The sequence below is a fragment of the Electrona antarctica genome, assembly GCF_951216825.1.
Source record: "Electrona antarctica genome assembly, chromosome: 19".
NCBI lineage: Eukaryota > Metazoa > Chordata > Actinopteri > Myctophiformes > Myctophidae > Electrona > Electrona antarctica.
Window position 1 is genome coordinate 5,293,691 of NC_136800.1, and position 26,744 is coordinate 5,320,434.

Here is a 26,744-nt window from a genome sequence, read left to right on the forward strand (position 1 = left end):
ACCCGCGGCACACTGCCAGACTCGGACTACCGGCCAAGGTGCCTGGACCGCTGAGCCACGGCCCAGGCCGAAACTGACCATGTTGAACCCCCTCAGGGAATCCAGATGGTCCCTGAACCCCACTTTGAGAACAACTGTCCTAGATTTGTTTAAATTACACACCGATATCGGATCGGTACTCGGTATCAACTGATACGCACCGTTATCGGAATTGGTATTGGGAAGGACCAAATTGTATCGGTACATCTCTAATATGTATGTGACAGTGTGTGTGTGTGTGTGTGTGTGCGCGCGCGCGTTAGAGCTGTCAGAATTGGCCAAACATTGACTTTTGAATATTCCTTTTGAAACACCACGTATCGAATATAAATTATTTTTAATATAAACTATTGTATGCAGTAAAACTTAAAACGGATATTTCACTTTCAACGATGTGTGTAACTCGTTGATAGATTCATTGAAAACCCTCCTTGGTTCTAGTGGCTGATATTGTCCTTCTATGTGAGGGCCTAGTCTCGCATAGCCAGCCATCATCTGCCTTTGCCATTGCATATTGCCCCAGGCAGATTAAGGGCCGATTCATACTCCTATTTTAGAGCCGAATAAAAGTCGGTTCGGCGCTGTAGAGCCTACAATGTGACGTCATTTGAGGTTCGGGGGGGCGGGTACCGTCTTAAAGTCGGCTCTTCGGTGCTACTGAAAATTTCTGACGAGCCGAAATCATTTCGGCACTACAGTGCCGAAACAGCAGTAAAATAGGAGTATGAATCGGCCCTTTGTCTGGCCCCTCTCACGGCCGAAGTGGTGACGACGAGGCAACCAGATTCGTCTGGAACCAGGCTATAACCAACCAGGGCCCAGTATGTGGTAATATGGGGCGGGACATTGCGAGAAAAAAATAATCTGATACCGAGAGGGACGAGACTAATATCCATCCAGTGATATTAGTTTCGAGGCTAGTGAGGGCCCGGGGGGCGTGTTTTTTCTTTAACTTATTTCATTTATATTTAATATATTTCATTTGAAAGTGATATATCACTTTAATTCAAAACACAGCAAAAGTGTCTTTCTTCCTCTGTATGGACTCGGTGGATCGGTTTGCGTTCAACCACGACACTGTCATACGATGAGGGCAGACTTGTGTCAGACTCTCAGACTAAAAGGCTCTGTGATCAACTGCCGTTTAGAGACCCCCAGAGTTGCGTGGCAGATTATTTTAATTGAAACATACATTTTTTATAGTCGAATGTTCTTTTATTTTTGAGTGGTGCAACCACTCCAAGGAACAGCAATGTCCGTGTTAACCTATGTGTTAACCTATGTGACTATGAGTACCACTAGGGGCAAAAGTGGCGCTGTTATGCCAGAAACAGAGAGAGAGCGAGATAGTGCTGCACTGTTGCCTGCTAATGAGAGAGAGAGAGGGGGGGGGGGGGGGGGGGGGGGGGCAGGGGGAGAGGGGAGTTGCACCACTCAGTTCACACGGGTGTGATTTTTAATATTCAAAGGAATATTCAAATGTGGAATATTGGTTCAAAATACGTTGATCTCGTAACATGTTTAAAACGCGACGCGTTGTAAGCTTGCAGATATCTTCTTTTTTTTTTTTACAACTATGAAAGCTCTGATCGGCAGGTGAAACTCTCCTTGCTCATAGCAAACGCATCACTGCTTGATGATGGCTCGTTTTGTTCCGCAAAACTGTCTTTTGCACTAATATTTTAGAAATAGGTCAACAATACAAATTGTTAGTTTTGTGGATTCATTTACTTTTAATGCGTGGTCCCCTGTGCCCCCCACAAAATGACCAGAACTACTTAATATTTCACCAAAACCAGAGCAGAACACCCACCACGAGACTCGGGCAATCAATTAATACAGTTGCAACCACTATATTAATGGCAAGTATTTCATACAGCTTAAGTTAAAAAAATCTGAACTATCCCTTTAACTCAGACTTTAAGCTACGATGCTAGTGAGAGCTACTACGCATTACCATGTTCATCCTATGCTGGCAATCGTTGGTCCTTACTGTTGTAAAAGCAACAAGAGATAAATGCACAACGTTGTTACCTTTCGCAGGTTCTCGGCCCCTTCTTTGATCTTCAGCTCCTTGCGGATCTCACGGCGGATCTGCTCCTTGATCTCATCCAGCTTCTGCTGCACCATGGTGTCCGACAGATCCAGGTTGTTTCCCAGACCTAGCCGTTCCGATACCAGCATACCGGCATCCCCCTGAGGAGATAAAAGGACGAGGAGGAGTCAAAAACAGGGCTATATCAGGACTTTTTTTGGGGCCGCTTAACCCATTTTGACCTGAGATCAGATTCTAAAAATGTCTTCTACATCCTGACAGTGTTCTGAAAAAGCTGTTTCTATGTCAGTCGTTCTTCGACTTTTCAAAAATAGCAGACCTACAAGCTCGTAGCGCGCCACTCGGTGGCGCGCTATGAGCTTGTAGATCTGCTATTTTTCAACAGCTAAAGCATAACATAATGCTAACACCAAAAGGGGTTCCCGCCCAAAATGGCTTAACTCTCTGGATGTGCAACAAATACACCTGGAGATTTAGCAGGTCAGTTGCAAGATGCTCAATGCACTGCGCTTGCATTGCAGAACATTAAGTTAAGGTTCCAGATACAGGGATCCCCGGTAGCTCAGACAGTTTAGTGCACAGCCACAGATGATGAAAAGGACCCAAATACAACTCGCGTCGTCATGTCTCGCCTCTCTATGCCCTTGGTTTCATGATCACGTCTAGCAATTTCACAGGATAATCTAATATTCGACTCTCAAAATAACTATTCGACACAGTGGACACTATACCAGGACACTACACCAAAGCAGTGGCAATATCATATATCAGACGATATGCAGCTGTGGACTGGACGCTGATATTGGGTAATTGGTGCTCTTAACCCATTCAGGCCTGACGTCGAAATTTAAAAAAAAATGTTTTCTAAATCATGACAATTTTCTGAAAGATTTGAGGCACATTTTAAAGATTTTTCAAAAATAGCAGACCTACAAGTTCATAGCGTGCCACTCGGTGGCGCGCTATGAGCTTGTAGATCTGCTATTTTTCAATAGCTAAATTATAACATAATACCAAAAGGGGTTCCCGCCCAGAATGGGTTAATACATTCATGTTAATTCATGTCAAATCATATAGTTTGTTGTTGAACAGATGTTTGATCAGCAATCATTTCCCGAGTTATGCCATCTTTCCTTCCCAGTCAAGACCAGCCGTCGTACTGTTGTGCCTATAGTTTGTCGCACGAAGGTGTCACACACTGAAAGTAGCGGATCGACAGTATGGTTATGAGTGACCATTCCATTTAAAATAGCTAATATGTCAATGTTTTAACCCAGGGGTGTCAAACTCATTTTGGGGCAAGGGCCACATTGCGCGAAAGGTGACTTGATGAGGGCCGCGCCCAGTTGCAGCTCACATGGGTTGACTTACACTACTTGATACTTGGCTTTGTTTTCTAGACTGTTTATTGACATAAATTGACTTTATTTGTATTACAGTTGTAGGCTACAAGACGTTTGGTATGAGATGTGGAAAAAAGACCCAATAAACCACTCGAAAATAGTTAAAAATGCAATCATTATTTTATCAAAAATATCCAAAATGGCAAATTGTAGCCATCATGAAAGCTGACACTTTGCATCTCTTTGCTTTGACTATCGTGTGTAAGTAGACTATATTCCTCACTTGGTAAGGGAAATTAAACTCTACTGAGCTGTAACAACTATGGTTAGCCTCTCCATGTCCTGCTGTATCAGAGTGTGAGGAGAGTAATCCACAACAACTCAACTAGTAGTTGAATAGACTGTTAACGAGCCCATCAGTGACAACATTCCGCATGCGGCCCACGGATCACCAGTTTGACACCTCTGGCTTAGACCATAGCTATTCCTTCCTTCCTTCCATCCCCAAGTTCATAGCGCGCTATGCGCTTGTAGATCTGCTATTTTTCAATAGCTAGAGCCTAGATTACAACATAATGTTCTAAAACACCAAAAGGGGTTCCCGCCCAAAATGGGTTAATGACATTTGTCCCCCAAAACATTAGTCTCTGTGACACATCTAGGGGCCGCAATCATAGAGTATATATATAATAGAGACTGAACTGGCGCGAAGCTCCGCCCCCCCAGCTATTCATGTCAGTGGAAGTTGCTCAGTGGCGTTTTGAAGCACCCGGAAGACTGCCGGAAGTCCCTCCCAGGACCTCAACTTTGAGGTCCTGAGTGACGTAGGGCAACCGAGCGCTCAACGTTAAAGCCCAGCTGCACGGGGTTTCCCGGTCATGAATCCACGGGTCCGCCTGTAGTCCCTCCTCCTACCACTAGGACCCAGAGCTTCAACGTTGGAAAGTCTGCCTGCCCCCTTGGCCGCAATGTGTATTCAAAGATTTTCCTAGAAGCTTTGTTGTCATTGGTCGAGCATTTCCCTGCAGAAATGACTGGACGTAGGAAGTAGTCCAATCATAGTCCATACCTTTTTGACTTGAGAACTACTTTTAAAATGACCAGCTCAACAAGATCTACCAACCAAAACAAATGGTCTACCTGCACAGCCTTTGTGATCTAAATGGTAAATGGTGCATTTATATAGCGCATTTATCCAAGGCGCTTTACATAATGTCTTGCTCAAGGACACTTCGACACTAACTCTGGGGGAGCCCAGGTTCGAACTGGCAACCTTGCGGTTACCATCCAGCCACTCTACCCCTGAGCCACCACCGCCCCACTGCCCCTAGTACTGGTAGATCACAATCTACCTTTTGGTCACCCCTACACTAAAGCAAGCATTGCCAATTACCGTTATTAGAATAAGATGTAGGGGCCTGGGCCATGGCTCAATGGTCCAGGCACCTTGGCTGGTAATCCAGCCTGGCAGTGTGCCGTGGGTTCGACTCCCGATCCCGACGGCCTTTACTGCATGTCTTCCCCCCCCCCATCTCTCTCCCCATTTCCTGTCAGCCTACTGTCTGTCCCTCCATAAAAAATATAAAATAAAGGCGAAAGCCACAAAAAAAACATAAAAAAATAAAATAAGATGTAGGCCTAATCACAGCAAGATTTCATAGATCTGTGCTAAGTTCTGATGATTTAAATACAAGATCAAACCTCACTTAACATAGGCTATTCCTACAATGTATCATTTCTAACAAAGTTAGAAGTTTGAAGTGTTCCAAACTTAAGAGAGGCTATCTGACTTAGTGACTTGGTGTTTGTACTAATGCTTAACCTGCATCCTCACAGCAGGCATCGTAACAAAGGAGATTAAGAAGTGACCTTAAAAGGTCATTAAAAACACAGTAGTGATGTGATGTCCCACCAGAGGGTCAGTACCCTTACGAGGGGGAGGGGGGGGCTACACTGGGGACAGAACGGAACCATACGCAGCTAGGTGGCAGCTGGTTTCCATTAGCAGTGGTATTATTTACTTTTACCTATAGACTATTAGACTCTATAGCATTATCATTAACCTAAAATGCTACTAATATTGTAATGCAGCGGTATTTCAGGCTAAAGACCCCTTAGCTGAGAGAGATGAGACAGGGCCCTTTTTTTTCTTCTTTTTGAGTGGTGCAACCACTCCCTTACGGAGCTATGTGTGGCTGGGTGGGTGGCTGGGTCTGAGCACGAAAACAGCATGTTTGTTTTTCACCACCTGTGCGCAACCTAACACACACACACACACACACACACACACACGCCACACGCACACTCCAACGCTCTATAGTATAGAGCGTTGGAGTCCCGCCCCCGACGAGCGGACCGGAAAAGAGAATTTCCTATTCATTTTTTTCCCATAGACGTTTCAGAAAGTATTTATTTAAAGACCTTTAAGCCTCGGACAAAGCCAACTCGGCTGCTGACAAATCATGACGAAAAAAACACAATTCTTTGGGCCGAACAAATAATTAGAAAGAAGAAAAAATGAATCATAGCTGTGTGAACTATGTTGTTAATTGTTATTGCTATAGGTACTGTACTGAACTCTAGTGCAACAAACCCCAGGTCACACAGCGCTAGCCACCTAACAATGCCATGCTGAAATGAACATACATACACACACACACACACAGGGACACGCATACATAGTTGCGTATTGCTCAAAAAGGGCAGGGTACAACACCTTTTTTCTTTTTCTTTTCTTCTAATTATTTGTTCGGACCAAAAAGTGTTTATTGTCAAGCCGAGTTGGCTTTGTCTGAGGCTTAACGGTCGTTAAATAAATACTTTTTGAAACATCTATGGAAAGCAAGGCTTTTGCACACCTACAGGCGACAGGTGCCCGACAATGAAAAAGAACAAACACCCACACACTGTCTTCAAATACAGTGAAAAACCTTTAATAGGGAAACAGCAACGTTTCGGCCATCTTTATGTTTTTTTAGTTTATAAAGATAGCCTGATGAAGGCCGCATAGGAGGCAGTGAAAGTTTCTTCACTGCATTTGAAGACAGTGTGAGGGTGTTTGTTCTTTTTTAAAACATCTATGGGAAAAATGAATGGGAAATTCTCTTCTGGGCCGATCGTCGTTCGTCGTGACAAGGGGGCGGGACTGCGACGCTCTATAGAGGGGTATGCACGTGACATCATCATCATACCCGGAAGTTATGCGGGGGGAAAAAACGTCTTTCTGGCCTTGACAGCTCATACATGCATAGGAAAAGTCCTATCTGATTGCATTAACCCATTTTGGGCGGGAACCCCTTTTGGTGTCAGCATTATGTTATGCTTTAGCTATTGAAAAATAGCAGATCTACAAGCTCATAGCGCGCCACCGAGTGGCGCGCTACGAGCTTGTAAGTCTGCTATTTTTGAAAAATCGAAGAACCACTGACATAGAAACATAGCTTTTTCAGAAAACTGTCAGGATGTAGAAGACATTTTTTAGAATCTGATCTCAGGTCAAAATGGGGTAAACAACGTTAAACTCACTTTGCCACTCACTTTATGCATGCACATAGCCACCCTCTATTGAGGTTCTGGCTTCCAAGCGAGTTCCATGGCGAAACCAAACGGACAAGTGATGATTATACACCATCCGCATCATGTGCTGTAATATTAGAGAATAAACTAATGTTTCAGGGCAGGCTATGCATCGCGACCTTGTTCAACGAAGGGCTACTATGCAAGAGATTTGCTCCAATTATTCCGTCGGGGACCTTTTCTGGCACTCGCCAATAAAACGCCCCGATCTGACGCAAGATCGGGCTACGCTCGCCCATGGTTTTGGCTTGCTGTGTGCGAAAGTCTTTGCAGGACTATCCGGACGCGATTCCAGCGCCAGGCGATGCCTTCCCAAGCGTTTCTAGATCATCTAGCACTAAAGCACATTAGATATTTGGCTTTTATTTGTCACCGACTGGAAATCCTACAGTATGAATGGAGTCGCGATCACTACAGTGAACAGATCTGTGCTACAGCCAATGAGAGCACAGTACCAGCCAGCAGGTGACTAGTAGAGGAGGGTCACTGGATAGGACCACCGCTCCTGCCCACAACCAAAAATGTCAATGTCAGGCTTCCGATTGGTCCCTGACTGACCAACCAGCAGGCTCTTTCAGCCTCGTTCCTCCCTGGTTCTGCCTTATGTTCGTTTACGTTGAATTTGCTAAAACATTTAAAAAACATATTTTATGCCCAGTCACTGTACTGCACCCGAGATGTTAATTTTTATTGAGGCCAAGTTTAAAATAAGAATTTAACCCATTCTGGGGCGGGAACCCCTTTTGGTGTTAGCATTATGTTATGCTTTAGCTATTGAAAAATAGCAGATCTACAAGCTCATAGCGCGCCACCGAGTGGCGCGCTACGAGCTTGTAGGTCTGCTATTTTTGAAAAATGGAAGAAACATAGCCTTTTCAGAAAACTGTCGGGATGTAGAAGACATTTTTAGAATCTGATCTCAGGTCAAAATGGGTTAATACACATTTATAGCAACACGAAGCAACTGAAAAATCTGTTCTTTCAATGGTAGTGGATGGAGAGAAAGGATTTCTGTCCAAAGTGTCCAACCAAGAGACGGCAACCAATGGGTGCGAAGAGGGGCTCAACCACGGGCGGGACTTGAAAAAAACATTGCGAAACAGAATGGGAGAGTGAGCAAAGGTGCACAGTCGGGGGACGAGCTGTGCACACGCGGAACACACACTACAGAGGGGGAAAGAGGTAGAGGTAAACAGAGAGAGAGCTGTGTGTGTGTGTGTGTGTGTGTGTGCTGTCAGAATTGGCCAAACATTGACTTTTGTGTGTTTTTTTTACAGACGGATGAATATAGACCTTTTGATCCCCCTGGGAAAATTTGGGTGTTACAAATATTGGTAAAGCAATGTTGATATTACAGTATTACCGGTAAATATAGTTAGCCACGCTATAAAATAATTGCTTGAATCAGCATCAGGATGGAGCAGGAAAGTCCAGACATTTTGGAGCATGTGCGCTCCTTCTCTGTTGCAGCCATCAATTTTTTAGTGGTGCAACCACTCCAAGGAACAGCAATGTCCGGGACTATGCGACTATGTTATGTTAGAGTACCAGTAGGGGCAAAAGTGGCGCTGTTTTGCCAGAAACAGAGAGAGATAGAGTGTTGCACTGTTGCCTGCTAATTACAGAGAGAGAGAGAGAGGGGAGTTGCACCACTCAGTTCACACTAGGGTTGGGTGACGATACGAATCTATCGTCAATCGCGAATGTACGAGTCCAATCGCCGAATATTTTTATTAGGCGATTTTTCGGGACGATTTTTTTCTTTTGCAAAATCAATTTGGGCCAGCAAAGTAGTAACAGCGGCCGGGTGGAAAACCCCTCCTCCCGTAATGGTATGCTCCCAGTCCCCGCACCGCAGCATCGGGGAACACTCTGGCAGCCAGAGTAAAGGCTGGGAGGGACCGAGCCGAGGGAGGCTACTGTACTGTAGCCTACATGTTGTTTATGCTCCGGAGTCCAGACCCATGCAGTTTAATAATATACAGTCACAACAGAATGCACACTGCTGTCTCGTGTCTCATCACAATCCCAATGCGCCACCCGTGAAGTCGGGGGGAAAATAAAAAACAGGCTGCTAGTGTAGGCTCGGGGATCGTTAGTTTAGCGCTTAGTTTAGCTACTGATTCAACCCACTGATTGAACTTCATCTCCGCCTGTAATCTAGGTTATTTTTTTATTGACAACGTGAACGAACCCCGACACCAGCGCTGCAAAAATAGACAGATCTACAAGCTCTCAACGCGTAGCGAACAGCGCTGCAAAAACAGGCAGGACGCGATGCCTTGAGAGCTTGTGGATCAGCAGCAGCAGCCCTCCGACGGTGCGGGGAGGCAAGAGTTCTCCGGGGAGGAGGAGAAGTTACAAGGGCAGGCTACATGTTGCTGCGGCTAACAACACTGTCACCAGCCAGTGGTTGTGATGTTAGCTTGGCTTGCAGCTGCTTGTCCGTTCCAACTTCACTTCATCTCCACCTGTAACTTATTTTTTATTTTGTTACCCTGGCTGCGCAGCTGCGCTGCAAAAATAGACGGATCTACAAGCTCTCAACGCGTAGCGAACAGCGCTGCAAAAGCAGGCAGGACGCGGCGCCTTGAGAGCTTGTAGATCTGGCTTTTTTGCGACCTGTAGTGAGCTGTTCTCACTTTACTTTTATGACACGAATATATCGTCCATCGGCGATTTTTGGACAGACGATGGGCGATTGAAAAACATTGGCATATCGCCCAACCTTAGTTCACACGGGTGTGATTTTTATTAAGGTTACAGGTATGAGTGGAATCAGGGGATATAATTCCTTTGTCACCTACTGTAGGCCTCTAGAGTAGGCCTACATGTATGTACATTAAGGTTCGTCCATATCATGACTGGAATACATGATTTTATCACAGTGATCGACCAAGGAAATGCTTCTAAATTACTAAAACTAAATAAGTTGGTTGAATTGTTTGTTTCATTGAGAGAGAGAGAGAGAGAGACACACACACACAGAGAGAGACAGAGACATATAGAGAATTATTTAATGACAATCAATAGCGTCTTGTCTTGGTCTTGTGCATTATATATCACGGAGCCTTGCACATTTTCGTGAGGCGTCAGTTACAATTAATTGAAATAAACACAGATGTATGTATATAGTATGTAGTATAGTAGTAGTATAGTGTGACTGAAAACCACAATGATATTATGGCAGCCGATTTAAAGAAAGAGTAGTGTAGTTTGAAATGCTTAACGATCACCCCCGACCACTTTCAAAGTCCTACAATGCGGCCCGGGCCGGCCTAGCGGTCTCAGGCACCTAATGCGAGTTCGAGTCCCGTTCCTGAGGAACTTTTCTGTATGTCACTTGCTCCCCGTCTCTCTCCTCGTTTCCGGTCTGTCACTCTATCAAAGAAGGTTGAAAGAGGTTACAAACGGCTGATTATGTAGATAGGCTAGTAACGTACATACTGTAATAAGCTTTATTTGATCTTGAAACCCAAATTGAGTTTGAAACTATGACCAACGACAAAAAACTTTTTGTGTATATAGTGTTTTCTTACCATAATGTCCATATGCTATGTCCTATTTTATTTTATACTGTAATTGCACGGACGGTACCTTACTACTCTTTATTATTTTCCTCATTCTGGTCACTTCATTTAGGCAGTGTTGTTTTTATTTTATTTTTTGCGGTGTTATATTGTGTTTGGTTACAGTTAATTAATCAGTTGTTCTGTAACTCAGTCTGTATCACCTTACCCTTGATATTTATACATATAACTAACAGTTGGCCTTAAGTGCCTCTAGTAAGTTGTATTTAATCTATGTGTTCTTGGCTTGACACTACTACTCAGCCTGACTTCATAGATGTGGTGGGTGTGTCATTGTAATTATCATCATTGCAAACAGCGGCTTGTTCATTGTTAAAACTTTTAACAATGAACAAACTGTATATAACACGCCTATTCTGTCGTTGACCCATAAGGGGTCGAAACGTTGTCATCCTTTATCAAATAAAATGTCCAGTGGGAGCTACTCAACAGTGTGTGGACATTCTCTCCTTCTCCTGTACGTATCTTTTTGTTCAGCACCTGAACGTTTTTTAGAGATGTGCGTACTTTCCTTTGGATTCCGTTTCAACGACAAAAAACGCCCATACCCATTGGGAGAAATACAACAAAGTGCAAACACAGCAGCAAGATCTGTGAACTGTTGCGACAATAGAAGGTCAGCCAATGGAAAACAACCACCCTAAGGACTACTATCTGTAAACCGCTAGACCAACTGCATGTGTAAACAGAGCTGCTACCTTTAAACACATCTTAAAAAGGAGAATTCCATGCTAGAACTTAGAAGGCTTTCTTGCCTTTATTTGTAGTTGTTATGTCCCCACCAAAGAGGTCCAGGTGTTATTTTGTGCAAAAGTGCATTATTGGCTATTTCCCCTAATATAAGCCCCGGGTTGGGTTTTTGTGCTAATTCGCTTATTTCCATCGAAATAAGTAGGAAAGTGTACTATTTACATTATGAAGAGAGGATATATAGAAAATAAATGTTTTTTGAGCGATGGAAATAAGCGAATTAGCACAACACCCCAATGCCCCATTAAATTCAATGCAATTCAATTCAATTCATTGGTGGCTTATGGTAGGGGAAATAGCCAATAATGCGCTTTTGCACAAAATAACACCTGGACCTCTTTGGTGGGGACGTAACAACTACAAATAAAAAGGTAAGAAAGCCTTCTAGCATGGAATTCTCCTTTAAATCTGAGGATTCTTTTGTATACTATTTGAATAGTTTTCAGAAAAAAATGTTTCAAAAAAAATGTTTCAAAAAAGATTTATACCTATAACATGTACATAACGATGCAATCTTACAAAATGCTGTACCCCCTCCAACTGTATATACTTTCCCCATTTTCAACAGTCTTTATTATATTTTGACACTTGGTTTGGCAATGTAAACGTATGTTTTCTCAAGCCAATAAAGCTCCTTTGAATTTGAATTGAAAGGCCGTGTCCATTGTAGCACTGCCATATTTAGTATCAATGCTCCACCTTTATGTTGGCCTCACAACTTGCATCACTTGCAGTTCGTAAATCCATTCATTTTGCACAAAGTTGCAAGGAAAGTCTGTGCCACGCCAGATGCCACTGTGCAGTGCAGCCAGCTAATGCGTGGTTTATACTTCCATAAAGAATATACACGGTGGTATCGCACGGAGCATATGCGATAGGATAAGCCCACAATCGGCGCGGATCGTGTGACGCATTGTGAGTAGAGTTGTTCCGATACCGATACCGGTATCTGTTACTCGGGCCGATACCACCCTCAAGTGCTCGTACTCACCAGCTCAGTGGCCTTGTGGTTAGAGTGTCCGCCCTGAAACTGGGAGGTCGGGGTTCGATCCCCGGCCGGGTCATACCAAAGACTGTAAAACATGGGACCCAATGCCTCCCTGCTTGGCACTCAGCATCAAAGGGAATGGATTGGGGGTCAAATCTACTAATCAAATCATTCCCGAGCGCGGCGCACGCTGCGGCTCACCGCTCTAAGAGATGGGTCAAATGCGGAGAACAAATTTCACTGCGGTAACGTGTGTGACAAATCGTATGACTTTGGAACCGGCCCCCGATACTTTGACCCGAGTACCAAAACATCCAATTGACACTAGGCTGAACGAATGCAACAGGAAGAAGTCTGACCCAACACTGCAGCAAATCACCAAACACAGCTGATCTACAAGCATAAATGCCAACTGACAAGTGTAGATCGGAGATCCATCTGCATCTATGAGAAAAAAGGGCTCAAATCAGTGGTTACTCAACAAAAATAATCGTATCGGTACTCGGTATCGGCGAGTACTAAAAATGAAGTACTTGGTATCCGGACAACTCTAATTGTGAGCTTGTAGATCGGCTCTGTTAGCCGCTATATACGCCATGGTACAACGAAGCAAACAGTACATCAGTCAACAGGCCCTGTGTCTCTGTGCGTGTCTGTGTGTGTTGTGTTTAATGCGAGGAGCTGCGTGGTTGGCAGCTGGCTGTTGGAACACTGCTGATTCACCAGTCAATGTTTTCTCATAAAAACATTTAAATGTGATTTGAATTGTTGAAAATGTAGGTATTGTGAACCAGAGGTGCGGCCCTCACGTCTAGAGTTAATAGTAATGTAATAATTGTACTATCATTTTATTTATCGGTCAACTTACTGCTACTAACTAAACTGGTAAATGAAGTAGACAATGAGTAGAATGGAATCAGTACCACGCAGAGGTAGCAACCGTAGCACCATAACAAGCTTAACACTGCTGAATGAATCCAACTCCATTCGTAGAAAAGACAATATCAAGAGTCTAATAACCTTTTTCAACCATACAATTACTACTACTGAATGTTAAATTCCAACTCAAATGAGTTTAACATAAAATATCTAGCAACGCCAATGGTTATTTGAGATTGCTGGGTAAACATATGAAGTTTAACAAATGGATTCTAATTTCTGAAAATAGCGGAATTGTTTTTGCAGCACTGAATGAAACACAAGAGTAAAATAGAATTAGATACAGTTGTCAACCAGTGTTAAGACACGCTTAGCTATGCAGAGTCCGGTACCTTACCATAACTTCACCACCATTATCCATCTCCATTTCTACGACATCTGTCGAACGAACAAATCCATGCATGTTTCTGTGGCCAACTAAAGTCTACTTCTTCTTCTCACACTTGAGATATTAAACGTGTCTTCCTTCAACACAATCGCTATGCATCAGCATCGGCTGACAAGAGAATAGCCAATGTCAGAAGTCTATCAGTGCGTCTGTTTCTCTCTCGCTCTCGTAATTCCTCTCTCTCTCTCTCTGCCAGACACACACACAAACATGCAGAAGCACACGAGCCATTGACATCAGCAGGGAAGATAAACTGTCTGGGGGGGGCAGCCAAATCCCTCTTAGCTTCTCAACTCTGTGAGGTCACAGCAGCCCAGAATGGGACATAATCTCACTCCAGGGAGAGAGTGGCGTCTAAAATTAACCCACGTTAAAAACACAACACCAGTCGTCCAGTCGTCCAGTCCCCCCCCCCCCCCCCCCCCCACACACACACACACACACACACACACATACAGAGCGAATCGTGTGGCGGAAAAGAGTGGGTGGGGCTGTGTATTTGCCTAATATAGCATTGGCAACCAAACAAAACAACTACCTAGCTAGTACCTACTTACTTCTAAAGAGTTCAGACTCTTTATTTTCAAGTGTAGCCGATTCTTAAATTGGCAGCACCTGTTGACCAGTCAGCACTGCAGAAAGCACACATTTCACCTAAAGGCGTCCTTTCAAGAAACGTGCGCCGTTAATAGCAGTCTCATAACAGCCTTATTATTTATTAACTTTTATTTAAAATCAGATAAACACCAGCAGTCAAAGTCCCATTGGGGTCACAGTCTCATTTTCAAGAGAGATTCATCGTTCATTCATAAAAAACAATTCTACATTCATTTTTAAAAGAAATCTACAATTATTACAACAAATTACAATAAACTTCAACTTGTGTTCCACTGTTTCCACAGACCTTATATAGACTATGCCTCTGAGAGCCGATAGATCTATTCTATGGTAAAGAAAACAATCAATAAAGGCGTGTGTGGGAAGCTTTGCATAGGCCTTGAGTACACTGCCGTACCCCTGTCCTATAGCCTGTGACGGTCCTCTACCAAAACCAAACCCCTCCCTCTGCTCTATAGGTGCTCCTCTCAGAAGAAATTATACTTTGCACACATACTGTACATCTCCCCGTCCAAAGGGTCTGTGTCTGTGATGACTCATAGGTAAAATGGAGGTCACAACTTGTGAAGTGAGGAGGGGCAGCTCCCTTAGGTTCCCCTCGCTCGCTGCCCTACAAAACCTGTTTGCACTGCAGACGTGTTTGACCAGCGCTGCGTTAAGATAGCACGAGGACACAAAACAGGGCCCTTTTTTCACTGCCGACAATGCAAGGAAATCCAAGAAAGGCCAATCAGATAAGGTGGAAATAAATCAGCATATACCCTTGGAAGGCCTGTGTAGTTTAATTTGAGATCAAACGACAGAAGCATAAACCTTGAGGAAGAGTCCGAGCACTTACAGTAGTGCGTCTTTTAGCTTTACTGGCCACTTGTGCAGAAAAAGGGCCCTTTAGGGCCACTTTTCCTACGCAATATAAGACTGTAAACTAAAGAACTGTAGAGCTTTACATTTGTTGTTACTCAAAGATGGAGCCTACTAAGGGAAATGACATCATACATGGAACGTAAGCCCTCAAAGACAAGTAAAGCAGGAATTGTAGGTAAATGTCCCACACTCACACTACGCATGTTTCATAATGGATGAAACTTGTTAAACTAAGTGTTGCTATACACGTTACTCCACTATGTAAAACAAAATATAACATTCACGCTAGCTGAAAGGGCTAAAATTATGACATCTTTGCTGAACACAACATTAGTCTATATTATAGATGCAAAGGGCAAATACAGAATGCATTCAACGTCATTAGAAACTTTGGCAGAACTTACTAGCTCAAAGTCAATGTTTTATTACAAAGTTAAACGATAACTTATTGCGATGTGCGCTACTGAAATGGTTGTTTAAGAGCCCATTTTTAGAGCCTAATGTACATGAAAATCAAAGTAAACATTAGGCCATGAACCCCAAGAGTAAGCAGGTTAACTCATTCTTTAAGCCAGAAAGCTCCCAAGACTCACAACAAGAGCTCCATTCAGACAAAAAGACAATGGAAAAGTTGAAGCCACTGGCCAGGCTCATGCTTTAAGGCCAAGCCTTTGCCATTTCTCCACCAAGCCCATCTCAACCTACAACCTGACACCCATGCTCCTTACCTCACAGCTGCCTCTGCACTATTGGTCAATGCTTGCTGTGTGACCAGAAATAGCATCACACGCCAATAAACCTAGATCCAGTGAATGGCTTCCAAGCACAATATTAATGGAGAGTTTCATGTACTGTACAGCTATTCATCACTACAAGCTAGTCATGCGTTTGTCCTTCACATATTAGACTACCTGGTTCAAGAATGCACAATGTTAAAAAGGATAATCAGTGATAAACTAAGTCTAGGATGTTAGTGCAGCAAAGAAACACCTGTTGCTTTGCTGCATAGGACTTGTTCCACTCTATGTCAAGTTTGTCAACCACAGCTATGGGACAGTAGAGTATAAGATACAACATACAGCTAACCTTGACAGAGTTAGAACTTTTGATAAGACTCAACATTGCAAAATGTGCCATAATGTTGTGTTCTGTCTCCACACTTTTCATATAATGCCACAGACGAAAAAGTCCACACTATTTATCCATAATGTATAAATGATGGATAAGGGGTCAGGACAACGAGGCCTTTTCGTGGAGGGGTCAGAATGAAATTTGGACTTAGTCTGTGGTACTCATGCAGAAACACTCCCATTCGGAATATAGCAGCTCTGTACTCTGTAAGCAAAACAATCTCAGTACAAAATAAGTAAATTGGGATTTGGTAACAATACATGTATGTTATATCCATCCACCCAGAATGTACTATGTACGTAAGATAGATATTATAACACTAAATACTTCTGAAAGAGATACAAATCAATACTAGTTCTCATCTCACACACCACCATTATGCTTTTGAATTTTAACATTCAACATGAAACAAGTAATTCAGCCACAATGATTCCCATTGAAGACCAAAACCTTTGTCCTGATATTGTGACACCACACACACACACACACACGTCACACACACACACACACACACAAGTGTATTAGTGAATAAACTATAAACATGTAATTTTTTAGACAAAACTTACTTTCTACACAAATTTGAATTGTTCTTAGTTTTTATTTTCCTTTATTATGTAGTCATATTATATTTTGTTTATTGATTCAACTTAATTTGCATTGCTGTACGTTTGTACCTCCACAACTTGTGTTAGTCTCAGGTAACTCACAGGAGATCCCCATGCAAGCAGTGAGTTACCTGAAAACTGGAAATTCCTTCTGGACCAATTAGGTATCTGTCTACAGTTATCAGATGGCTCAAGCATGGGTTTTTAGTTTCACTGTCAAGTGATGTGAAACATAGACATTGACACATATTGTGAAATAATAATGCAGTCTTTAAACTTATATCACTGAAATCACTCCCACAACTGTAAATAACCAACAGCATAGATTTCTCACTGACATTAAAAAATTACTTTTGGGAGACATGTGTTGAGGATGCTACTGTACAAATAACTTGTTTATATGAGTTTGTCATTAAATAGTTTTACTTTTGTTGTGCCTGAGCGATCAACTGACGTCATGAAACCACATTACTCCCCGAGTCATAACTGTTCACATGATAGAATATTGTCATGTACACACAACACATTTACTTGATACAAATTGCTTTTATATAACGTAATGTCCCGTGACAGTACAGATGTAAAACTTTGATTCCCATGGAGCGTGTTGAAGTTTGCTACAACAGGTAAACAGTGCTATAGCACTTCAAACAAGTGAATTGTTTACTAAAGAGGAGTGACAAGGAACATATGTTTCACTTCATTTACAACACAAAAAGTGTCATTAAAGAAAGAAGTGGGAAAACTTTGTTACGTGGTTGTGGAGATTGTTTTGCTTTCAAAGTAACGTTTCGACCCAGAACAACCGTATTCTGACTCGTGTGACTGCGAGTTGTTTTTTAAAAGTACAATACAAAGTAACGTCTCGACACACTGTGTTTACCACAACAGTTACCGCACTCAGATACAATATTACAAACGGGGATATTGGATAATTGTTTCCCAGGCCTCGATCCATGGATAATTCCCAGACAATACTTTTGGGATCTGTCAGAATTTCGTCGCAAAATCCATGATCGTCTTTTGGTCGTAATGCACCGGGGCAACGAACGCGAAATGAGGATGTTTAATGCGATTTGGTGGGCTCCATAAAAACAAGTTTGCGCACTTTTCGCAACAGTTGTCAACTTTTCCTACCTGCACGGAATCGGCGGCCATCTTGGTTTTCTTGTTTGAATCAAATCCTACGGAGAGAGAGGGGAGGTGGAAATCCAAAAACAGCCCTTGTGTTCAAGTTTCCCTCTCGAACTCAATGGAGAACTTCTTCTTTGACCCAAACCATCGGTCATCTCGGAAATACGGCACGTCCCATGTCTTCTTTGGACACTTTGGTCGTTCTTGCACTGTCGGAAAGCGCACGGGAGTTGTTTTAAGTCCTCATAAATGATACTGGAGCATAAATGTGTCCCCAGTGCTTCAGGAGAGAGAGAGGCGGTGGTTCCAGTGTCCGCCCATAGGCGCTCTCTCTGACTCTCTCCCTCTCCCTATCCGTCTGCATTGCACACACTAAACCCAACCTATCCACACACACGTGACGCGATCATGTACACTTCTTCATATTCCACATACTGCTGGGGTTCATAGAACTTCATTTTATCATCATCATCAGTCACTAGCTGGAGTAAACAAAGCGGGTGATGATTAATGTCGTCATTGGTCACAGATTACCATTCAGTGGTAGAGTGGTTCTCAAATATTCTCATGTCAAGGGCCCCCAATTTCAAATTAATATACATGTATTTGGCCACGGAGTCTCGGACCCCCACCCGAAAGGGGTTTGTGACAGATAAGAGACCCCCACAAGATTAGTGTTGTTAAAATGTTTCAAATGATTATTCCACAGAGGTTTTGAAATGAATAGATACAATCATGACACGCGCTGTGAGCCTGTATATCGGCTATTTTCATAGCTGATGTATATAGGATTAATCATTACATGTGGTTAAACTGATTTTGATGATATATTAATACATTTCGCTGTGGACCCCTGGAACCCCCTTAAGGACCCCCGGGGGTCCCCGGACACCACCTTGAGAACCACTGACCTTGTGTGGTAAAGGAGAGCCATGGGGCTGGGCCAAACCTTAACACATGAACAGGCCAAAATAAATGCTAAGATTATTTTAAAATTGTGGCAATACTTATTTAGTAATATATTTAACAGTAGTATGCCAAAAATCAAGACACCTAGATAAAGTTAATGTCATGCATGCATAGAATTAAAATAGGTCAAAAGTGTGTTAGTGTATAGCCTACCAGTCCCAGTCATCATGTCTATTATACGGGTATTGTACTAGAGCGGTGCTCATTGGGCACTGGCCTACTTGGAATGATGCAAGTTGGAAATGAATACCCCACCCAGTTATTGTCTGTGTCCCTTTTATGCCCATATATGGAGTTATTTGTGCGGCATGACCAAATATGGAGTTTATGCAGATGTCAGAACGGTAACAAGACAACTCACCCCTTTTGCCTCTTTTGGTGAGTTGTCCTGACAACTCACCAAAAGAGGCAAAAGGGGTGAGTTGTCTTGTTACCGTTCTGACATCTGCATAAACTCCATATGTGAGTTGTCCTGACAACTCACCCCGAACGTGAAGACGACGTGAAGACGACTCACCAGGGGTGAGATGTCTTCACTTTCAGGGGTGAGATGTCTTCACTTTCGGCCACTTTCGGGGTGAGTTGTCTTCACTTTCGGGGTGAGTTGTCTGACTGAATATGTAGCCTGAACACCATTGTGATGTCAGAACAAACAGTGTGATGTCAGAACAAGCCAGCTCCATATATGGAGATATAGGGGGTGATCAGGTCCAGAGCCCGGGCAGATGCTTTTGTGCTGGTTCTGGACAACGGGCAATCCGGCGGCCTCGACACCGGGCACTGCACTCCCTGTGGGGGTGTGGAACGTGTGTGTCGAATTTGAAGTCGGTGGGGCGGACGGTTCTCGAGTTACGTGGATTACAGGCGTACGTACAGTACACACAAAGACTTGGTGCATATATATTCTTACAATTTACAATTCTTAATCCAGAGCGACTTACATTAAGCAATAACAAAAGCATGGCATACATCACATATATAAAAAGTAGTTATCATGAATCATAAACTAAGAACGTAACAGTGGTGTATCTATGTTAACTATACATACTATACTATATAATATATTATACATGTGTACTATAAAGTGCTATGACTACATAAAGTGCAATTCTAGAGCTGTCCACGTAACAAGCTATAGGTCTGTTTAAAATACTATCTAAGTCTACATAATGTGCTATCTAAGGGGCTAGGCTAGGGCAAGTGCTACGGGCCATGGTGGAGTCTGAAGAGGTGGGTTTTCAGACTACGGCGGAAGATTGGGAGTGAGGCTGCAGTTCTGACTGTGATGGGAAGTGCATTCCATAGTTGCACTTCTTGAGATGCACTCACCTGGGATGAGGTAACAACACTGGCTTTCATTTACAGACGCCAGATATTAAAACTATAGTGCTGTCTTTTAGGTAGAGACTATATTAATTGCTCCATTTAACAACTTGAAAGGCTCGGGACTCTTTGTTATCTCCACTGATTTCGTATGTTATGTGAATTAATAATGGACCGTTTTACCCACAATTATAACCTCTTTTGAATGGGCGATGTCTTTGCCATGAGATGAAAGGATGGATTTAAGGCTGATATGCATCACCTGTTGAATCTGTTATTCGTGTTACATGTCTTAACATGAGAAAATAAAGACAGACAGCAAAAACATTTATAACTAGGGAGTCAAACTACTGCCCAAGTGAAATTCAACAGAAGGGCAGAGAGATGCAACATAGTTGTAAATTAAAATTAAAACCCAAGAAATCACAATATTTTGGTACTAATATGGTACTAATATTTTAACTAACATACTGTACCTACAGTACAGTATGTTAGTTAAAAATTTGAATGTTTGCTCATCACTAAATTAATCAGTTAATGATTTATATGTGCTGAAAACATGTTTTACTCAAACCACTACCTACCTATGATGGCTTCATATACAGTATATGGCCCAGTAACACAGTCCTGCTAAAACCAAATCAGAAATGCTCCAGGCTAGGGTGGGAATTCCTTAATGACATCATGAGGCCAAGGGTTGAGGGAAGCCCTTTTCATCAGGGTCAGTGGTGCATGTGCAGGGGAAGCTGTGGGTTGTGGTAGTAGAGTGATCGAAGATGAATGAAGATACGTTCTGTATACTGATGACCAGCATGAGATTATTTGAGCAGGCCTGGGCAATGTTTAGCACCTCTGAGTCAGTCACATAAACCAACTGGGGAATACTCGGTCGACTAGTTTCCCAGGTCCTAATAAAGTAGTAGTTCTCCCCTTAATATTATTCCAACAGACCAGGCCACCATTATTGTAAGAAAGCAGCCAAGACCTTCCACACAAAAGTGAACAATGATTTTAAAGGAAAATCAAGTAAAGTCATAGCCTATTCCAAAGAAATTGGCTGACCAAAGTGCAGATAGTGCTTGTATCATGACACATCTCTCAAGTACAGGTTTCAGAGCCCTTGGGACAAAAATAGAGCATGTGGTAATAAAACCACCCGGTCACCACTACTACAAAATGTTACAGGGGAAAGACTTTCCTAGATCAAGGCCTTCCCTTCAATAAAGCGTTTTGATAGAAATGTTTGAAGTCTAGGACAGGACAAGGCAATGAAAGCCGACCCACATGGATGGGATACACACCCCAGCTCTTTAGCTCCCTCTACAGGTCACCTGCAAGTGAAAATGCCCCAGCTTTGATTTTCACTATGCTCAGATCTCAGGGCTTAAAGCCAAAAAAAATCCCAAGACTGAAAATTATTTTTTGCAAATCTGCACTGATCTCATTAAATGACCCCTATGAGATCCTCAGGACTGAAATCAGTCCCCAGGACTGAGAACTTTAAGCCCTGCTCAGATCTGCCCTTATACTACAAATGTGAGACATAGCACATGATACAGTCAATAGTTTTTTTTTCCTTCAATTTATTTATATTTTTGGCAATCAAAAGATGAAAAATCTATGACAAAATGTAGACATTCCAGCAGACAAATCTGCAACAGAAATTAAGAGACCTGGTTGGGAAGAAGGCACGCAAAACCTTGTGCCTTAGTTTTTGTTTAAATGTAATGCACTCTCGAGTGAACTGGCATTTGACCGATATGTTTGTAATAACGATTCTTCTCAGTGAAGCAGCCTTCTTTGCATTCACATCACAAATCTTGCCTGTAACAAACAGGCGTGATTTGTTGAGTGGCCTACTTGAGCCACTCTGACTGAGTATGTGTTAAATAACGGATTGTTTTTCACTTGAAAATCTGTTACTTTCACTGCCATGCGATGAAGTGTTAATTAGGCTTTTGGTAAGCATCAAGGGGTGCGACTGGAAATTTTGAATTGCCATCACTATAGGCCATAGCAAAATTAAACCAAGAACAAGGACGTAAAAATATACAGTATACAGATAAATTAGCAGAATTCTCATCAGTTTCATAAGGATTTTGTGTAGATAATGCTGAGAACAGCAGTTTGTAGCAGCAGAATAATGTTAGCGGGCACCCATGTTTAACAGGGGCTCAAACAGCAAAAGAAATATTGTACCCGACAAAAAAAAAAAAAAAGCAGTTCACTGAAAAACAACAAAAGCTGAAACAAACACAAACTATTAAATGCACAACTGTTAATGTAGAAAAAAATTGTCACCACAGTGTAAATAAGTTAGTTGTTTAACCAGCTTGCTGGGAAATTAAATGAAATTAGTACATATTTACAGCAGCAGTTTTGTTGCCGTTTGTGGTCTTCCACAGTTTAATTACATCGTGTGTAAACGCTTCCTGCATCATAACCATGGACTCCTCGGCCCCAGGCAAGGCTGCACATTTACAAGATTCATAAAACAAATACACTGAATACAGTATAAAAAAAACCATACACTTGCCCTGGTAAATAGTCCATGGTCACAGGATTTTCGATTTCATAAAAACCTCAAGAGTTGAACTAAAGTCCAATAATTATAACACAGTAGTCAAGTTTCTCACACGTCCATTCCTTTACGTTAGTAGTCGTGGCGAGGAAAGGGGCGTCTTTTCAGCATGAAAATGTCACCGTCTTCATTCGTAGATTAAAAAAAGTGGGAAGATGCGCCCCTCCCTCCACTTAGACAATGATAGCAACATTAAAAATACAACAAAACACAACCAATCACTGCCAATGAAAACATTCACTCTGGCTGGACTGCAGTAGTCACATGACAGATCAGAGTTACGGACTTGGCCAGTTGTCAGCCAGCCCAGGGTCATCTCCAGCCGTGTGTCTGTAAGACCCCTCTGAACGGAGGGCCTTTCACATGGAAGTGAAAGGGAGTCATTGCCTGTGGGCCAGGACCTCTGACCCTCTTTATTGGACGGAAGGGTGAGGAAGAGGAAGATGAGGAAGAAATGGAACCTCGTGGTTCGGGTGGTTAGCTTGATAACAGAGACATGAGCTTCCTCGGTCATACTTAAAAACACACGCAAGAAAAACACCCCACTGCGTCTGTCAGCCTTGCAGACATTTACACAGACACGCCTTGTGTACTCGACGAGACAGCTCCGTGACGGAAGTATACGTTACAGTCAGTGGCAGTTTACATCCCTTAAGTCTCACGTCTCTTCTGGGCTCCCTCTTGTTTTCATCTCCTCGGTGTGCGTGACTAAGTCTGTACAAAGCCTTGGGCACACACTCTCTGATCCCTTCTCCACGTGGGGTCTGTTTAATTAGTTTTGGGGTAGATCTTCTCGTAGAAAAAGTTCTGCGCCAGCAGGTAGAGCTCTCCGTCCTTCTCTCTGACGGCGTGGGCCCTGACGAACTGAAACTGCTCCAGGGCAAACTCGTAGAAGTCGTTCTCCATCTTCCAGATGGCCGACTGCTGCAGCTTCGCGATGGACTCTTTGGTGGGCGGCTTCTTCTCCGTCGTCTTTCTCAGGTGTGATTTCTTCCCTGCAGCAGGGTGGAGGGAGAGAGGGGAGATTTAGAGAAACCGCAGTTAAAATTAGTTGCGTCTGTGTGTGGTCACGGGCACCACACGAGGGAATAAGTATATACTTATGGAGGCTATTACACTTCACAGGGCAGCGAGTGTTTTAAATATGGTAATGTGTTTACTACAAGTAGCCAATTTAGTTTCCAGGTTAGTTCAACATGATTGCCAATATGCAAATCTGAGAAAGATGAGAGGGATGAGTGTATCGTCTAATTTAGATTTATAATTTAGCATTTTATTAGATTTATAATAGTAGCATTTAATGTAAACGTAGCACTCTATAATGTATGCTCATAGCTTCACTGTACAGATAATCTACTGTTAGACAGATATTAGATTCTTAGCTTGCTTATGATTCCTGATGACTATTTCTATGTATTTGATGTATTACCATGTGTTGTTCTTGCTTATTGTAAATCGCTCTGGATTAAGAGCGTCTTCTAAATGCCTAAATTGTAAATGGTTTCAAACCCCTCTGGATGCACGCACCTAAAGACGGCAAATTAACAAAGACAGCAACACACAATTGTCTTGGTGAGTGCGCCGGAAGAAATATCTTCATATTCATTGCATTATTAGTCAAAAATGTAAACAAATAGTGGCTCCAGACGAGGTACAGTACCTGTTTTGTAAAGCTCGGTGGCTCCCCTGAAGAAGCGTGGCAGTGCGGCCTCCAGCATCATGACAAAGTCCTCCAGCTCCTCAGTCACCCCGACCAGCAAGTACTCGTTGACCAGGTTATATTTGGCCTGTTCCAGGGCCCAGTGGCTACCTACATTCCTGCAGAGACAAACGTTTGTGTTTTGCAAATTGCCAGCACTTAATTCCCCCTCCCTGTTGTTATATTTCACCTTTTCACAAAGTTGAATTGTTCAATCAAAACACTTAACACAGAACACGAGGCAAATGGGGGGTGGGGGGGGGGGGGGGGGGGGGGGGAGCAGGCAGGTTCTGGTGGAATAAAGACAGAATTGTGGCCGTCAGGGCCAAAACCTCGTATGTCCACACAGACTCCACAACCATTACTTTTGGAGAAAAATAATCAAACGTGTTCAAAATGGAGCTGTTCTTAATTTTCTTTGGTTAAATATTTATGAAACCCACAAAACAAGACATGAATTTTATGAGAAAGCATAAAAAAACGGGAAAATTATTGAGATACAAGGTTTCTGCCCGAGAGCGACGATATGGAGTGACCTTGTGAGGGAAAGAAAATGAGAGAGAGAGAGAGAATAACGGAGAGAGTGGGATGGAGGAGACTGTTTGAGACACAACAGCAGGGGGGTAGGAGGTATGGGGAACGAGGGAGGGAGGGAGGGAGGGATACGATTAAGTGAGAGGAGAAAGTTGGGGGACTGCGCAGACGAGGCTGAGATGACAGAAGCAGCCAGAGCAGTTGATAGTAGAGAGGCTGGAGGGCACTGAGAAAATGTTGAGGCGGGTATATAGATAAAGAGTATGATGGTGGTACTATAGGCAGCAGGAATTGCTATGGGAAGGAAATTAAATGATAAAGAGGCATACGGTGTGCTTTTATAAGCTTTTTAGCTGTGTATATTTAACCACTGATTAGAATGCATTCATTGTTTTTTATTCTTTATCTTAGTCCTTTGAACCATTTCTGCTTTTTTCTCTTGATGTAGCACTTTGAGATTTGTTTCAAATAAAAAGTATTATTATCACAAAGTCAGGAGTTGAAGAGTTGTACAACAGTGTTTCAGATTAAGAAAGTGTTTAAAAAGAAAGAAAGTTAGAAATTATGAATTGGGAGGGCTGAATTTCATTTTTTCTTTTGTTCTCTCATTTTATCTTGTTTCAAAGCTCTTACATAGATCTTGTTGTTTGTCCTCTCTCATTATTTTTTCGATGTAATCATGGTGAGGTAACAGCTGGTAGCAGTGCATCAATTATGTGATTTTGTTTAATGATAGATAGGGGCAGGTATTAATACGAATTATCTTCTTCCTGCTCCTTTTCTTTCCTTTATGGAAAATGGAAAAATGAAAGTACTAAATGATAATCATGTAAAACCATAAATGAAACGAAATAAAGAAATATGAAATGAAATGAAATTATAAGGACATGCATAAGGATAAGAGGTAGTGGTGGGTGTTGCCTGCAACCTCACGATAGATACTGTACATATGACGATACAGAGGCCACGATACGATATATATATATATCGATATACGATATTATACGTTGATTTCATTCCAAATAATGGCCATGAATTTACTACTCGGCGTGTCTTTATTATTCTGTAGCAAAGACGAATACAATGAAACCCGAAAACCCGAAAACCAGGCCCACAGATATCTTTAAATTAAAATAAAAAAGCCACCTTGTGGCTTTATTGTGCATTGCACGTATACCATGATGTGTTTATGTCAAAACTGCATCGCCCACACAATCGATATAGCAGCCTCTGTATCGATTCACATATCGTCTGGAGTATATCCATATATTGCCATATCGATTAACTGAACCCACCACTAAGAGGGAGTAAAGTTGGACAAAGGCTGTTTAGTAGAATATGTAATTCTTTTGTAAATAAGTTCTTTTAACAACTTCCCAATGTATGTATGTATGACAATACATACAACATGTAAGTCCAGTATTTATTTGGTTCACCAATTGCATATTAACCACATTAACCCTGCCATTCCTATTGTGGGTATTGGTGAGGGGAAAGAAAGGGGGAAAAAAAGAGGTGAAAATCTACAAGCTCACAAAGCGTCATCATGCGAAGCGTTGTGCACTTGTATCTCAAGCTATTTCCGCATCTGATCACGCCATCGTATCACAAAACATA

The 26,744-nt window shown here is 42.4% G+C and overlaps 2 protein-coding genes across 3 annotated transcripts in view; both read right to left on the bottom strand.

Annotated features, from left to right (window-relative positions):
- Positions 1-18,352, bottom strand: part of pkn2a (protein kinase N2a) — a 63,010-nt gene extending 44,658 nt beyond the window's left edge. For both annotated transcript variants that reach the window (XM_079488769.1, XM_079488768.1), the window contains exons 1-2: positions 18,025-18,352; positions 2,074-2,235 (exon numbers count right to left, since the gene is read on the bottom strand). In XM_079488769.1, coding sequence (XP_079344895.1) covers positions 2,074-2,235; positions 18,025-18,045 — 183 coding nt within the window. In that variant the 5' untranslated portion in view covers positions 18,046-18,352. The remainder of the gene's footprint in view (positions 1-2,073; positions 2,236-18,024) is intronic.
- A 3,528-nt stretch (positions 18,353-21,880) lies between these two features.
- hs2st1a (heparan sulfate 2-O-sulfotransferase 1a) overlaps positions 21,881-26,744 on the bottom strand; it is a 48,551-nt gene continuing 43,687 nt past the window's right edge. The window contains exons 6-7 of the mRNA XM_079488623.1: positions 24,555-24,712; positions 21,881-23,889 (exon numbers count right to left, since the gene is read on the bottom strand). Of these exons, the coding sequence (XP_079344749.1) occupies positions 23,663-23,889; positions 24,555-24,712 (385 nt within the window). The 3' untranslated portion in view covers positions 21,881-23,662. The remainder of the gene's footprint in view (positions 23,890-24,554; positions 24,713-26,744) is intronic.